Here is a 16,200-nt window from a genome sequence, read left to right on the forward strand (position 1 = left end):
AATAATATAAATAGGGAAAGCAGTGAATTTCAAATTGTGCAGAGGAAACTAGTTGATACTTTATTTCCAATAAGACAAATAGCAGAGTAATTACTATAAAGTCAATTAAAGCAAATAGTAAACCCTTGATGTAGCAAGCTGAATCAACGTTCAAGGTTAGGACATTTTAACTTCTAAAAGCATAACTGTGCAAATCTAGACATTCCTATGTAAGAGAAGCTGCTGGCAACATCAAAGCCCTTAAAGTGAAATACTGATTAGCTTTTGAAATGCACAGATAGATTATGAAGAAATTCCAGTATCTTAGGATAGTGTCACAGTAATGGCTTCAGGATTCCCTTATTGATCAGAAACAAAACCAATTCATAAGTCATTAATGTTCTGAATCAAAAACCCAAATTTGAAGCAAGAAATGATAGACACAAAACCTGTATATCTTGTATATTCAGTCTTATTTTATTCTTTAAGACTCAATCTTATTCAATTTCAAACTGTATCTTAACACTTTAAATCTCAATTTATTCAAAGTTCTACTCTGCGCTTTAGCTCCCAGGGGTTGGGAGCATATTCTGTTCTTAGTTGAACTAACTGGATTAGTGCATATATATGACTAAGTCTAGATTGTTCTGTGGAGATGTGTGGTGACTTCAGAAAACCCGCTGAGGAGGAGCTTACTACCAAGTTGTTCTCAGTATTTAGAGTCCTTTAGGTAACTGACTCTCAGCAGGGAACTGCATTCCTCTGATTCCTCTGCTGTGGAGGCCAGTGTCCTGTTCTTTCAGGGTACCTGTGGGACTGTGGCCCTCCATGTTGTTTACATTGTGGATGTGTTTTGAGGACCATCTGCTAAACTTTTGGATACTGGGAGCTTGTGGAGGAGAGCTTAGCTCCCTGTCCACCTGGCTGTGGTCTTCTTTGTTCCAATCTACTCCATATTAACAGAGGGGCAAACCAGCAAGCTTAGTGACAAAGCAGAAAACCTAAAACTGTCCATGTTTTTTCTTGCAGTCTTCCAAACTTTGATTGATTCTTTGGGATTTGTAGAAAGTGTCTTGTTGGGTTGTGGGTTTTTGTTTTGTTTTTTGTTTGTTTTTTCAGTTTTCTTTTTTTAAGATTTATTTTTATTTATGCATCAAGAGCTGGGGTGTAGGCCAGAAGTGTGGCGGGGTGGGGATGGGGGTTTAGAGGAGTCACCAGAGACAGAGTGGAGCGCAGAACAGGCACACTGACTGAAATACACTGCTGAGGGGAGCAGCGGTCAAAACAGGAGAGGTCTACTGCATGTGCCGGGGATGGAACTCATGATGCAATAGCTTGATAGCGCTGAGATTTTAACCCCTGTGCCACCAGGGAGACCCAAGAGAAGGTGTTTTTTAAAAATTCAACTGAGTAAATTTTAAAGAATGTAATAGCTTTATTCAACAATTCATGAATCAGGCAGAATCCCATCTAGCAGACCGACAGGAGTGCTGAAGAGCTGTACAGAATGTGAGACTTTTGTAGTGGAAAACTGTAGTTTAGCCATGAGCCAAAGCGTTATTGCAAGTGAGAACAAAGCTATATATGGGTATTTTGGAGTTTGCAGTCTGGGAAATACCACTAGACAAGGCAGAGTAAGTTCTCTAATGTGGTGGGGGAAAAAAATACAGAACTTTTAGGCGGAGTTGCCTTCTACAGATAAACTAATGAGAATTTTTTTTTTTAATTTTTTTTTTTAGAGGCATGTTTTTTTATTTATTTATTTGTTTGTTTGTTTGTTTTGTTTATACATGCACTGGGTACAGTCAGAAGCGCGGGAGGGTGAGAGAATTCACCAGAGCCAAAGCGGGGAGCAGAGCAGGCAGAAGGACCGAAGTACACTGCTGAGGGGAGCAGCGGGTGGCAGGAGAGGTCTGCGTGCCATCTGGGACCCTCCTCTGGTGGCCGGGGAGCAGCCGGGGATCGAACCGGTGCCGCAGAGGCCGCGGGCAGCTTCGCAACCCAGCACTCAACCGCTGCGCCACCAGGGAGGCCCAATGAGAATTTTTTTTAAGGGTGGGTGGATGCAAAAGGGAGAAATGCCTGCATTGATAGATTGTCCACGTTGAAACAAGGCTTATCAGTCTCTGAGTAGGCTGGCATCATCTCTCCAAACTGCCCATATTCCAGATGTCAGGATGCTGGTTTTCAAGGGGTTTTATAGGCAGTGGTAAATCCAGTTTACCAAATAGTCAAGCATGTATAAATTCCATTCTCCTAATGGTTGCCCTATGTATTTTGGTTGTTCCCTTTAACAACTTTAATTCCGTGATTTCTTAGTCATCTTCACAGTATACAGAAGGGGGTAGGACAAAAAAGAAGCAAATACTTTGTGGCACAGTTCCCTTTCTTTAGGTGACAGTAAGTTCAGTAAGACAGATCACCTCACTTGCGCTGATCGGATAATCCCAGACTGACTGATTTAATCAGTCCCATTCCTGGGAAATGCTGAAATTGCAGTTAGGTGAGGTATCAAGTCTCAGTTTGGTGATGTGGGGTGAGCACAAGTGACTCCATTTTTGTCTCTTTTTTAACAAAAGAATGCAGTATTCTCCCAAAAGTGATCTTTGTCTTTCTCCCACTCCTTTTGTGATATTTGAGTTAAGGTGCTGGGGGAGGTATTATAAACTCAACTGGCCCTGTTGTCTCTCAGCAGTCCAGAGTTGAGGTGTCTAGTGTCCATCACTGATCTCTGAAATTGAAAGATGGAATTTAAGTACTGCCTTTTCTTTGGTATAGTATGGTCCTCCACTGACAGTTGATAATTATTAAAGTACCTTAATGGAAAAATCAAGTAGGATATAATTATCACCATATTTCATGTTTGAGTCTGACCTTTGATATATTATATGTATAAATTAAACATTGTGACTGTAAAAAATGTTCAAACTAATGTGGTAGTTAGGTATGCTAAATGAACCAATAAACTAATAGAATCTTTAGGAAGCTCTGTGTTATATGCCAATCTATGAATTTGACATATACCTGAAAGTTATTAACTCTTTAGTTTTAAAGTGAAAGAAAAACATTTTTAAGTCATTTTACTTAAAATAATAATTAAAAGAGATGTCAAATTTCAAACCAATTTCTATCTGTTGCCAAAACTTAAGCTTTATAACCACTGCCTTTTCTGCTTCCCTTTAAGGAGTTGCAGTTTTAAAAAAAAAAAAAAAAACTAATGAAGAATGTTATTATTAAGGATGTTATGGTTAAATAAAATTTTTTTTTTTTTTTTAAATATTAAATTTTATTTTTATATTCCCCCATACAATTGCAAACGCCCCATTCTGATCCCAATCCTTCCCCTCCCGCCCCCCACCCCCCAAAAAGTGTCTCTGGTTCATAGTTTTTTGTTGATTTTGATTTTCACTTTCTTATATTCATTTTCCTGGTCCCTTATTTAAGTTTTCTAGATTCCTGCTATGAGTGAGACCATCCGGTATTTTTCTTTTTCTTTTTGGCTTATTTCGCTGAGCATGATCCCTTCCAGTGCCATCCATGTTGCTGCAAATTGCATGTGTTTATCTTTTTTGAATGCTGAGTAATATTCCATGGTATATATGTACCACATCTTCTTGATCCAGTCATCTATTTTTGGGCATTTGGGTTGTTTCCAAAGCTTAGCTATTGTAAACAGTGCTGCTATAAACATAGGAGTGCAGGTGCTCTTTGGAATTGATGTTTCTGTGTCCTTTGGGTAAATACCTAGGAGTGGAATTGCTGGATCATATGGAAGCTCTATGTTTAGTAGGTCCAGAAATCTCCACACAGCTCTCCATAGTGGTTGGACCAGTTTGCACTCCCACCAACAGTGCACAAGAGTTCCTTTTTCTCCACATCCTCGCCAACATTTGTTGTTGCTAGTTTTTTTAATATGTGCCATTCTCACTGGTGTGAGATGGTATCTCATGGTAGTTTTGATTTGCATTTCCCTGATTACAAGTGATGTTGAACATTTTTTCATATGTCTGTTGGCCATTTGCATTTCCTCTTCAGAGAAGTTTCTTTTTAGCTCTTCTGCCCATTTTTTGACTGGATTATTTTCTTTGTTGTTGCTGAGTCTCATCAGCTCTTTGCAGATTTTTGTGATCAGTCCTTTATCATTAGTGTTGGGTGCAAAAATGTTCTCCCAGTTGGTGGGGTTTCTCTTTGTTTTTGTTATTGTCTCTTTTGCTGTGCAGAAGCTCTTTAATTTGATGTAGTCCCAGCTGTTTATCTTTCTCTTCACTATCACTGCTTTGGGTGATGTGTCTGTAAAGATGTCTTTGATGTGCAAATCCCGTAGTGTTTCGCCTATATTTCCTTCTATGTATTTTATGGTTTCAGGTCTTATGTCTAGTTCTTTAATCCATTTTGAGTTGATTTTTGTGTATGGTGTGAGGTAGTGGTCAAGCTTCATTCTTTTGCATGTAGCGACCCAGTTTTCCCAGCACCATTTATTGAACAAACTTTCTTTGCTCCAATGCATAGTCTTTGCTCCTTTGTCAAAGATTAGTTGACCATAAATCTGTGGGTTTATTTCTGGATTTTCTATTCGATTCCATTGGTCTGTATGTCTGTTCTTGTGCCAATACCATGCAGTTTTGATGATTATGGCTTTGTAGTATAGTTTGAAGTCTGGGAGTGTGATGCCTCCATTTCCTTCTTTTTTTTTCAGTAGAGCTTTAGCTATTCGGGGTTTTTGGTGATTCCATATGAATTTCATCAATAATTGTTCTATTTCTTTGAAGAATGCCATTGAGATTTTGATTGGAATAGCATTGAATCTGTATATTGCTTTTGGTAGGATGGCCATTTTAATAATGTTTATTCTTCCAATCCATGAGCAGGGGATGTCTTTCCATTTCTTTGTGTCTTCTTCTATTTCTTTTAACAGTGTTTTATAGTTTTCTTTGTATAGGTCCTTTACCTCTTTTGTTAGATTTATTCCCAAATATTTGATTTTTTTTGTTTCGATAATAAAAGGGGTGGTTTTTTTGATTTCTTCTTCTTCAGATTTATTGTTTGTGTATAGGAAGGCTACTGACTTTTGCGTGTTGATTTTGTATCCTGCCACTTTACTGAATTGATTGATGAGTTGAATTAGTTTTTCTGTGGAGATTTTGGGGTTCTCTATGTATATTATCATATCATCTGCAAATAGTGATAGTTTGACTTCTTCTTTTCCTATTTGGATTCCTTGGATGTCTTTCTCTTGTCTTATTGCTCTGGCTAGGACTTCCAGTATTATATTGAAAAGCAGTGGTGAGAGTGGACATCCTTGTCTTGTTCCAGATCTTAATGGAATTGCTTTCAGCTTTTCACCATTGAGAATGATACTGGCTGTTGGCTTGTCATAGATGGCCTTTATGATGTTGAGGTATGTTCCTTGTATCCCAAGAATTTCAAGGGCTTTTATCATGAATGGGTGTTGCACTTTGTCGAAAGCTTTCTCAGCATCTATTGATATTATCATATGGTTTTTATATTTCTTTTTGTTGATGTGTTGGATAACGTTGATTGATTTTCGGATGTTAAACCATCCTTGTGCCCCTGGAATGAATCCAACTTGGTCGTGGTGAATTATCTTATGGATACATTGTTGGATTCTGATAGCTAAAATTTTATTGAGGATTTTTGCATCAGTGTTCATTAGGGAGATTGGCCTATAGTTTTCCTTTTTTGTGTTGTCCTTATTCGGTTTTGGTATTAGTGTAATATTGGCTTCATAGAACGTGTTTGGTATTGTCCCTTCCTTCTCAATTTTTTGGAAGAGTTTGTGAAGGATAGGCACTAATTCGTCTCTGAATGTTTGGTAGAATTCATTTGTAAATCCATCAGGTCCTGGGCTTTTGTTTTTGGGGAGGTTTTTAATTACCATTTCAATTTCGCTGCTTGTAATTGGCCTGTTTAGGTGTTCTATTTCTTCTTTATCTAGCGTTGGGTGATTGTAGAGTTGTAGGAATTTGTCCATCTCCTCTAGATTGTTGAACTTGTTTCCATATAACTGTTCATAGTAGTTACTGATTATTCTTTTGATTTCTGCTGTGTCCGTTGTGATTTCTCCTCTTTCATTTATGATTCTGTGTATTTGTGCTTTCTCCCTTTTTTCCTTTGTGAGCCTGGCTAGGGGTTTGTCTATTTTATTTATTTTTTCAAAGAACCAGCTCTTGGTTTCATTGATCTTTTGGATTGTTTTTTTAGTTTCAATTTCATTTATTTCTGCTTTGGTTTTTATTATTTCTTTTCTTCTACTGGTTCTGGGGTTTTTTTGTTGTTCTTTTTCTAGATCTTTGAGCTTCGAGATTAGGTTGTTTCTTTGAGTTCTTTCTTGTTTTTTGATGTGAGCTTCTATTGCTATATATTTTCCTCTTATTACTGCTTTTGCTGCATCCCATACATTTAGGATATTGGTGTCCTCCTTGTCATTCAATTCAAAGAATTTTTTAATTTCTTCTTTGATCTCCTCGTTAGTCCAGTGGTCTTCCAGTAGTGTGGCTTTTAATCTCCATGAGGTAGGATAGTTCCTTGCCTTCTTTTTATGATTTATTTCTAGTTTGATGCCTTCGTGGTCAGAAAAGATGGTTGGTACGATTTCAATCTTGGTGTATCTGTTGATGTTTGTCTTGTGCCCCAGTATGTGATCGATCCTGGAGAATGATCCGTGTGCGCTTGAGAAAAATGTGTACTCCGTTTTTTTTGGGTTTAGTGTTCTATAGATGTCTGTTAAGCCCAAATGCTCTAGGTCCTTATTTAGAGCTTTAGTTTCTTTACTTATTTTTTGTCTTGTTGATCTATCCATTGTTGATAGTGGTGTGTTGAAGTCTCCCACTACATATGTGTTTTCTCTGATGTCTGTTTTCAGAGAGGACAACAGTTGTCTGATATATTTTGGTGCTCTTTCGTTTGGTGAGTATATGTTAATGAGTGTTATTTCTTCTTGAAGTATTGTCCCCTTAATCATAATGTAGTGACCATTGGGGTCTCTTTTTATTTTTTTGAGTTTGAAGTCTGTTTTATCTGATATAAGTATAGCTGTTCCTGCTTTCTTTTTTGGCCCATTTGCTTGTAGGATTGTTTTCCATCCTTTGACTTTGAGCCTATTTTTATCTTTTGTAGCTAAATGTGTTTCCTGGAGACAGCAAAAGGTTGGGTTTTGTTTCTTAATCCAGGCTGCAACTCTGTGTCTTTTTATTGAAGAGTTTAGTCCATTTACATTTAGAGTTAATATTGATATGTTAGCATCTGTATTTGCCATTATGTTTGTCTTTCCTTTGATTTTATTTATTTATTCTTTTAATAACTTTTTTTTTTTTTTTTGGTCTTCTTTCGTTGTTATTCGTCCCTCTGAGGTTCTGGCTTTAGGATTCCTTGTAGTATTTTTTGGAGTGGGGGTTTAGTCGCAATGAAATTCCGGAGTTTCTCTTTGTCTGGGAAGGTCCATATTCTTTCTTCATGGAGGAAAGAGAGCTTTGCGGGATAGAGTATTCTTGGTTGGCATCTGTTTTCTTGGAGTCTGTTGACTATGTCCCTCCACTCTCTCCTTGCCCGTAGTGTTTCTTCAGAGAAGTCTGATGTCAGCCTGATTGGTTTTCCTTTGAATGTTATCTGTTTCTTCCCTCTTGTCAGCTTCATTATTTTTTCCTTGTCCTGGATTCTTGGGAGCTTTACTATTATGTGTCTTGCTGTGTTTTTCCTTTCGTCGTGGAAGTTTGGTGTTCTTCTTGCTTCTTGTATATCAATTTTCAGCTCCTTCTTCTCATTTGGGAAGTTCTCTTCAATTATATCCATGAATATTTTCTCTGTTCCTACATCTCTCTCCTCTCCTTCTGGAATTCCTATAACTCTTATATTTCCTTTCCTCATGGAGTCAGATAGTTCCCGAAGTCTTTCTTCATTCTTTTTCCTTCGTACTTCTCTTTCCTTTTCTGTTTTGGTTCTTTTTATTTCTGTGTCTTCAAGATTACTTATTCGTTCTTCCATTTCATCTATTCTGCTTTCATTGCTTTTCCCAGAGTTCTTTAGTTCCTCCATTAATTCTTTGATCTCCTGCATTTCTCTTACTTCCCTCTTTAGGGACTCAATTTCCTTCTTCTGATCTATCACTTTTTTAATCATGGCAATTTTAAATTCTCTTTCTGGAAGGCTCAGAAGTTCTTCCAAGTCGCTGTCGTTGCAATCTGGGGAGTGGTTTTCTTTTTGTGGTGTGCTTCTTTCCTGAGGAGTTTTTAGGTTGCGTGTGGTTCTTCTACTCCCTACTGTCTGTTTTCTTATTTGTCGTATGCGTTGGGACACTGTGTTGCTCGGACTGACTGACATCTTGGGTGAACTTCTCCGCTCCCCTCTGGCTCTTCCAGGAGCCATCTCTGTCTTCTGGGGGAGCTTTCTGCTGGTTTTAGGCAGTTTTTACTGAAGAAATGTCCCTGTTCTCAAATGGCGAAGCGGGATGCAGTCCCTGTGCCTCCGGTTTCAGGCACACTCTTCTGCGCACCCGGTCTGCCCCGGACGTGGGTGCCTGCTCCCTCTGTGGGCTCAGACTGCTGGTCGGAAGGGGCCTGGCATGGAATAACTTCCCGGCTGGCCACTGGGTCCTCCAGAAACCTTCTGCCCTTTTCAAGCAGTCTTAAGAAATGCCCTGTTTTATAGGGTGTTAGTGAGTTTTTTTTTTCCTGGTCGCTAGGTGGCGCCAGAGATCTCTCCTATTGTCCTTGGGGGGCTGTTTTTCGCCTCCCCCCACCCCGTGGGACAGAGAACAGAGCGGGAATGGTAGGGTACACCTCAACAGCTTTGGGGTGCTGTGTCTGCCTTGTGCCCCACCGTCGTGGAGAAACCACGCCCCGAATTTTCGTGCCCCGGGTCTCAGTTCAAAGCCCTCAGTTCCAGGATGCGGGCTGTAGCCCAGTTCAGTGGCGCAGGATTGGCGCCTTTTGCACAGCTCCCGTGCCTGGGCGCCTGGTTCCTGCTCACTCAGGGAGGGACCTTCACCTCAGTGAGGACCTCCGCGCATCTCCCCGCAAGCCTAGGTCGCAGGCGCGGGGACCTGGGCAGCCGGGATTCCGGTCTGCGTTTTCTTTTCAAGCGTGCCAAGCGCGCTGCTTTCCCGCGCAGGCTTACCGGCAGCCCTGGCTGTGTGCGCGTCTCCCGGGGTCTTTGTTCTTCTCTAATGGCGCCCGGAGCCGTTCGCTCACCGCCGCGGCGGATCCTGCAGGGTTCGCCTCAGCTCCCGTTCATGGGGTGTGGTGGCTGCAATAGTTCCTTTCCACTCACAGTCCCGCTTGCTGCGTCGTTTGTTCTTGTGGGCCGTTTTGGTGTGTTGTTTCCTCCTCTCTGCCGGTCGGAGAGTGCCGCCTCTGTGGGCGGGGGAGGGGAGCAGGGTTCTGCGCTTCCCTCCCTTCTAGTCCTCTTTTATGGCCAGTTTCTTCTTTGGGCAGTTCGCTGGCGTCACCCGTTTATCTTCCGTGTCCCAGTTCTCACTGGGACCTGCCGCTTTTCCTCCCTATTCACTTTTTTTAATGGGAGATCTTACTCGCAGCGTCTCCTCGCCGCCATGTTGCTCCAAGAATCTATGGTTAAATAAAATTTGACTGTATAGACTTATTCCATAGTTTAGTCTTCATATATCAGAAGCAATAATGCTGTTTTTACACTTTAAATTAAATATATTTATCACTAAAGTTCATCATATTGAAATATTTACTTAATATGCCATGTCTTAGATACATGGAAAATGATTTTTCTAAACTTTAAAATACTCACTTAAATATAAAAATGTCAATAATGTTCAGAAAAATACCTTTAAAACCTTTGAATAATGTCTTTTTCAGTGATAATGTAAACTATTTGTAGTCCTAACATATTTTGAATACTCTGTTAATTGTTATATGTAAGGGATTATTTACCGAACATTTAGGGTATTTCCTTTATAAAGACACTATTATCCAACAGATAAAATTTCCAAAATTTCCCTATGAGAGGTTTAGAATACTGTGGTACACCCATTCGTACATTCTGGTTGCCTCCTATAGAAAGTGTTGTTTTGAGCTTTACGGCCAAATGTTTTTCTTCCCCTTCAGAGAGTGCAACTTGTCTTGGCATGGAATCAAGTAAAGAAAATCAGCATAAAGAAGAGACCCTGGAGAGCGGCCCCTGCTGTAGTCAGGTGGACAGGCAGGCAGATCCCCAGACCCTTGTGGTAACTTCAGGGAAGGACCACACGGAGGAGCTCTGCAGCGCTGAAGCCAAGCCAGAGGTCGCCGCCCAGCCCTCAGAGCCGGTAGCGCTGAGCAGGCCTGGGTCAGAGTCTTCTGAGAATGCTTGTGAGGATGACAGCTGCTTGCTGCTGTCTCAAACAGAAGCCTGCCAAGATGTGGCCAAAATTGAAGGTATCGCTGAAGACCCTAAGGTGTTACTTGCCAGCAACTCGATGGTAGAGCCTGACATACCTCCTGTGTTGATTTCTGACAATAAATATACACAGACTCAAAGAACGGAATTCCAGTTGCCACTTCAGGATGCTTCTGAGGCATTGATCACAGACCAACATGAGAACAATGAACTAAATGAGCTGCAGCAACCTGATCTCACTGATAGTAATGGAAAATCACCACCACTGGGGCAGACTGACTCAGAGGACTGTGAGGGTGTACTTTGTGAAAATGGAGAAGTATCTGACTTAAGTGCAGCACTACGGGAAGTGTATATGGCCCCAGAAGAAAAGAGAGATAAGGACGACCAGGTCAATAAAGAAACAGAAGACTATTTGAACAGCCTTTTAGAAGGATGCTTAAAGGATGCTGAAGATTTCCTTTCAAATGAAGACAACCAAGAGGAAGACTCTGATCTCCAAGATCTTTCTCCTGAAGAAGCATCCTATAGTCTGCAGGAGAACCTGCCTTCTGATGATACTGGCTGTCTTTCTCTCGATGATCTTGCAAAAAGGATAGAGATTGCAGAGGTAAATTTGAAATTTAATATAAGTACAATGAAATTTTAAAAGGACTTATGTACTGTATATTGCCTTGTTTCTGTAAACTTCTAGCTTCAAACATGAGGAATTTTAGTGTAAACTTTTAAACATTGGTAATTTTTATTTACATATTGAGTAAAATACCTCTGAAACATGATATTAGAGTGAAGTTATATTGCATGTCCCGATACAGTAAGCATTATGACACCATTTTTTATATTTCTTTGACTTTTATTTGGTAGTCCCAGGAATTATGATCAAGATAAAATTAGTCACATTCTTGTAAGGAAATCTCCTTTTCCTTCTATACACTTAGACAGAACATGTATTCATTATTTCTTCCTCTTATTAATATATCATAATTCCTTTAATATAACAGAACCTAGGAGACATTTTAAAATACAGTAAACCTAGTAAATACTTGAAGGATTTTTAAGTCATTAAGTGTGTGTTGTGAGTCTTCCCTTTCACATGGTATTAATTTATAAACCTTAGGTGTAAACAAACTTAATATTCACCGCTTAACTAAATCAAATATTATAAATTAATCAGAATTTAAAACCTTCTCTGAATAATAATGAAGCCAATCAAAACCAAAAAGAAAAGAAAAGGAGGGAATCAAGATGACCATTCTCCTTTGTTTGATAATACATTTTTTTTTTAATTTTAGGGCGCAAAAAAAAAAGTAGATAAAACTCATACCAAAACTATAACCCCTAGGTTAGGCAGCCTGATATAGTGGAAGGAGAAAAGTCTGATAGCCTTATTTCAAATACTGACTCCACCAGTTACCAATCTGATGGAGTACTATTTTCCTAAGTCTTTAAAAATTAGCATACTGGCTGCCACTCTTCTTCTTTATCTAGCTTTTAAATCCCATTTATATCCCTTTTTTAAAACTTTGCTTTATTATTGAAAAAAAATTAACAGTAGGGAAATACGGAAAAGTAACAAAGCCAAAGTAGACAATATAAATCCTGTGAAAAGTTTTGAAATATTTACAACTGTTACTAACATATTATTTACTCCCTTCATTGCCATTTCTAGTCAGTTCTCCATGAACTATGATTTTTCTTAATTTCCTCCTGACAAAATTGAATAGAAAAGTAAAACATGTGTTTCCTCATTCAGTAACATTTCTGTGAGTATCTCTTATATGTGAGTGCAATGGCATTACAAATTCAGATATGGACATTGCATGTATGAAGCCTTCAGTTTAACAGTTGTCTGACTCCAAGGGTTATATGTTTGCTAAATTTGAGTATCCAAATTTCTGTGAAATGATGAAATTTTATTGCAATACATGATTGTTTTAATATCAGCACCCAAACTCCCTTCACACTGGAACCTGGAAATGCTAATAAATCATTGACTTGCTTTGGTTCTGGAGCCTGGAAAGGTTGATTATCTCCAGCTATTCCTAGCATCAAAACCTGAGAAATTTGCTGCCCAGATTCAAAGTGTTATTATGATTCAACCCATTCTGGTAGTAAAAGTCTGCTCAGCTTACAATAGACTGTTAAATGTTGGGGCATGAGAGAGTTGTTTTGTTTTCTAAATAAGTGAAAACAAAATCAAATATTGGGTAAATTTTATAAAAATCTGTGTCTTAACATTGAAAATAATCATGTTTCTAATTCAGAAATGCTCTTGGGAGCAAATTGTAGCAACACAGTATGTTATATGAAGATAAATTCATTTTTCTTCATTAACATATATATGCATAATTTATTTTCAGAGATGTTATATGTTCATAAAACTATGGTAAATGCTTCAGATTCAAGTGATTTTTGTTTTTAGGAATAATAATATAATGTGATAAGTTAGAAATAAGCCTCTTTGCTATTGCTGGTGTCTTTAGAAAGCTTTAAATTTGAAAGAGGGGAAAATATATTCCCTGCCTTCTGTATGTACTGGTAGCATTTACTTATATATTTTCAGGCCTGCCTATGTCACAGAAAACAAAATAGGGGAGGACATAGCTTAGAACTTTTTGATAGGGAGAAAGATGACAACCCAAAATTGCTATTGGATTTGTCTTCAGAGACATTATCTAAGGGAAGTGACTTCTGTGCAGTCTTGATCCCTGTTTCTTGGCTAGATCACAGGAAAGTTAAGTTACTAAGCTAACTAGTCCCTGGAATTCCCTTACCTATGACTGAGCAACAGTATTTTATGAAATCACATAAGTAACTGTTCTATGGATCTCAAACAAAGGAGGACCTTAGAAACAGCAGTCATTGTTGTCTTTCCGAAATGGCTCTTTTGAGGGGAGCAGAAGCCCAGTTTCTTTACAATAAACAAAATGCAATCTTCTGACAACATGCAAGGTTTCATGGAAAAATGGTTGATCCAGGATTTATGTATCTACGGAGCTCCAAAAGGATGATCTCACCTAGCCTTTCTTTTTTCATTGTGCCCTCTAATTTTTCTGTTTGTTCTTTCCCTTGATTTAGCAAACTCATAGTCCTTGGAGTCAGACAACTGTTAAACTAAAGGCATCATACATACATATTTCCTGTACCCAGTGCCTTTCTTATTTACTTTAATCACTCTTAATTTACATAGTTACTGCCTTTTCCTGGACTTTTGCAACAACTACTGAATAAATTTCCCCATCCGTAATATTATCTTCCTCTCCCCTTTCAAATGGTCTTACTTTAGCACTGTACAAACTTGGAGTCTAGGCCAGTACCCAAAGGGACCAATCAGATAATAGAAGTAAATGCAATGATTTGGTTACCAAGTAATAGGGAGTAGATGTCCATACCTTGTCTAGAGAGATTCAGCTTTTTAAAACACTACACGTGAAACCTAACACACCAAGAGCCTGTATCTAACACACAAACTTTTAAGTTCTTTCTATAAAATGTATTTTGCCTCCTCACTCTCTTCCCATGATTCCCTTTGGCTTCCAGACAAAGACTGCAGTGTGACTTGGTGTTCAGGACCCTTGGTAACCGCTTACTCTACCTTTGCAACAGCGTCTCCTGCTGTTCCTTTGTTTTTAGCCTTTACTGTATTCATATGGGCCCCTTGCTACCTCCTAGCTATACCCTCATGTTGTCAGCTCTCATCTTTTCCTTCCATGTTAGTCTACTGTAGTCTGATGAACCTCTGTTTAACAAGTGTTTGTATTTATTTCTTCCCAACTTTCAAGATCCAGGTCATGACTTTTGAGCATGTAGAGTGGCAGTCACAGTACCTGGCTCAGGGTCAGTACTCCATAAAAGCTAACTGCTGCCATTCTTCCTTGATCCCTCGTTTATTCCTTTCAAACCACTCCTCTGATCTTCACAGGAGAGAGGGATTTGAGCATCACTCATCCTGAGGTTCTGTCTAGCTGTAATCTTCCCTTGTTATTACAGGACACACACACTTCTGCACTAAATTGTAAACTCCTTAAATATAGAGATGCTGTTGAACACATTTTTGTATGCTGTAGAGATTACACTAAGTAGTAGTCACCTGTATACAAGAAGGTGTTTTGTTTTATTAAACCTAGTCACTTAGAAAAATAAATAGCCTTTAAGGACAGATTTCATTTTGATTCCTTTAAGGGAAAAAAATGTGTTATTCATCTGTATATTCACTTACTCTTTGGTGTATTTATTAAGTACTAACTATCTTCTAGAATCTGAGATACAAGTTTACACGGGTTCAAGTCCTGCTCTTGTGAAACTTGCTCTCTAGAGGGAGAGATACATGATAAACCCATAAAAGTAAACACTAGCATTTTCAGATATTGGTAGGGGATATTAAGACATCTCAGCTGGGTGAGGGAGTGTTGCGACTGCATTGATGAGTCATGTGGAGGAGCAGGCTCTTTTAATCTGGTGTTAGGGAAGGCAGAGGGGGACCAGCAGAAGGACCAGCACAGCAGGGTACGGTAAACAAGGAAAAGGCCCCTTAGGAAGTTCAAAGATACAGTAAATAAGGAAGAGGGCAACAGGAAGTTCAGGGGGGAGAGGGAGCTGGAGCTAGTTCCTGAAGGACCTTGTAGGCCAGGACCAGGGAGTGTCATGTAATACAGTGGTGGAAAGCCATGGTTTTGAGCTGGAGAGTCATGTAACTGGTTTCCTGTGAAGATGAGAACATGGGAAGTAGGAACCAAAGAGAAGAGACCACTCAGAAGGTTACAGCAGTTATTCAGGTGAAAAATAATGAAGGATGTGATTTAGGTAGAAGTAGTAGATGTGGTGAAGATAAACTTGAAGGAGGAAGTGACAGATCTTGCTAATGGATTAGGTAAGGGTTATGGTGGTAAGGAACAGTTTTGAGGGGAAGAGACTCAAGAGTTTTGTTTCAGAGTCTCACCATTCAAACAATTTCCTGAGGTTAAAAAGTGGGCTGGAAGCTTGACATTCTTCCCATTTCTTTTTCTATTTCATATGTATTAAAGTTGCCCCTATAAGCAGACAAAAACAAGTTACAAAAATACTAATCTCGAAACTTAGGTACATTATAAAAACTCATTTTTATTTTAAAAGGTTTCTACTTTTAATTAGCCTTTTAAAAATTCAACATTGACACTCTTTATCATTTTTTTTTCCCCTTTTTGCTCTCCATATTGCAGTGTTCTAAGGTGTAGCATTGTGCGGCTGGAGATCACTATTGTATTCTTTCTAAAAGATAACTTTCCTCCACAGTGCTGGTTCCTGGTCCTCCAGCTGGGGCTTGATATGTTCATTTGCTGCAGTAGTGTTCATGCAGGACATGAATCTACTTCCACATTTGTTGAATGACTCAAAAGATCTTAAATCTACCTACCTCTACTGCCATTTGACAGATTTCGCCATTAGTTTAAGTATCTCTTAATTGGAGTGACATACATGTAAGATAAGGATTTATGACCAGAGGTATAAACTACTTTGGAAAGACAAAAGAAACTTGCTAGGCTTATTTGAAATATTTTCCATCTCATTCTAATTGCAATATATCTTATAACATGACTCTAAGGAAAATTTTAATATATATATAACATAAGATCTTTTCACACTAAAGAAATGAAAAGAGGTTTAATCTTGGGTTTGTATTTTGTCACTTTAGGATTTAATACAGTAGAGTCTTGCAAAATAATTTTGATTTTACAACCAGTTCATTTTTAAAATATCTTTAAGATGGTCATTGATATTTGGGGCAAGTATGAAAGAACTGTTTATTTGAAAATATAGAGGGCTAGTCAGATGGGTGTTTTGTTGTTATTTTAATCCTACACTTGTTCATAGAGGTCCGTC

General features: G+C 38.7%; 1 protein-coding gene across 3 annotated transcripts in view; it reads left to right on the forward strand.

The window, feature by feature from the left end:
* Positions 1–16,200, forward strand: part of CNST (consortin, connexin sorting protein) — a 94,150-nt gene that overhangs the window by 66,380 nt on the left and 11,570 nt on the right. For all 3 annotated transcript variants that reach the window (XM_054694962.1, XM_037510325.2, XM_054694963.1), the window contains one exon: positions 10,071–10,951. In XM_054694962.1, the coding sequence (XP_054550937.1) occupies positions 10,071–10,951 (881 nt within the window). The remainder of the gene's footprint in view (positions 1–10,070; positions 10,952–16,200) is intronic.

This window comes from Talpa occidentalis, unplaced genomic scaffold (assembly GCF_014898055.3).
Source record: "Talpa occidentalis isolate TD23 unplaced genomic scaffold, MPIMG_talOcc4v2.1 talOcc4.14, whole genome shotgun sequence".
NCBI classification, from domain to species: Eukaryota; Metazoa; Chordata; class Mammalia; order Eulipotyphla; family Talpidae; genus Talpa; species Talpa occidentalis.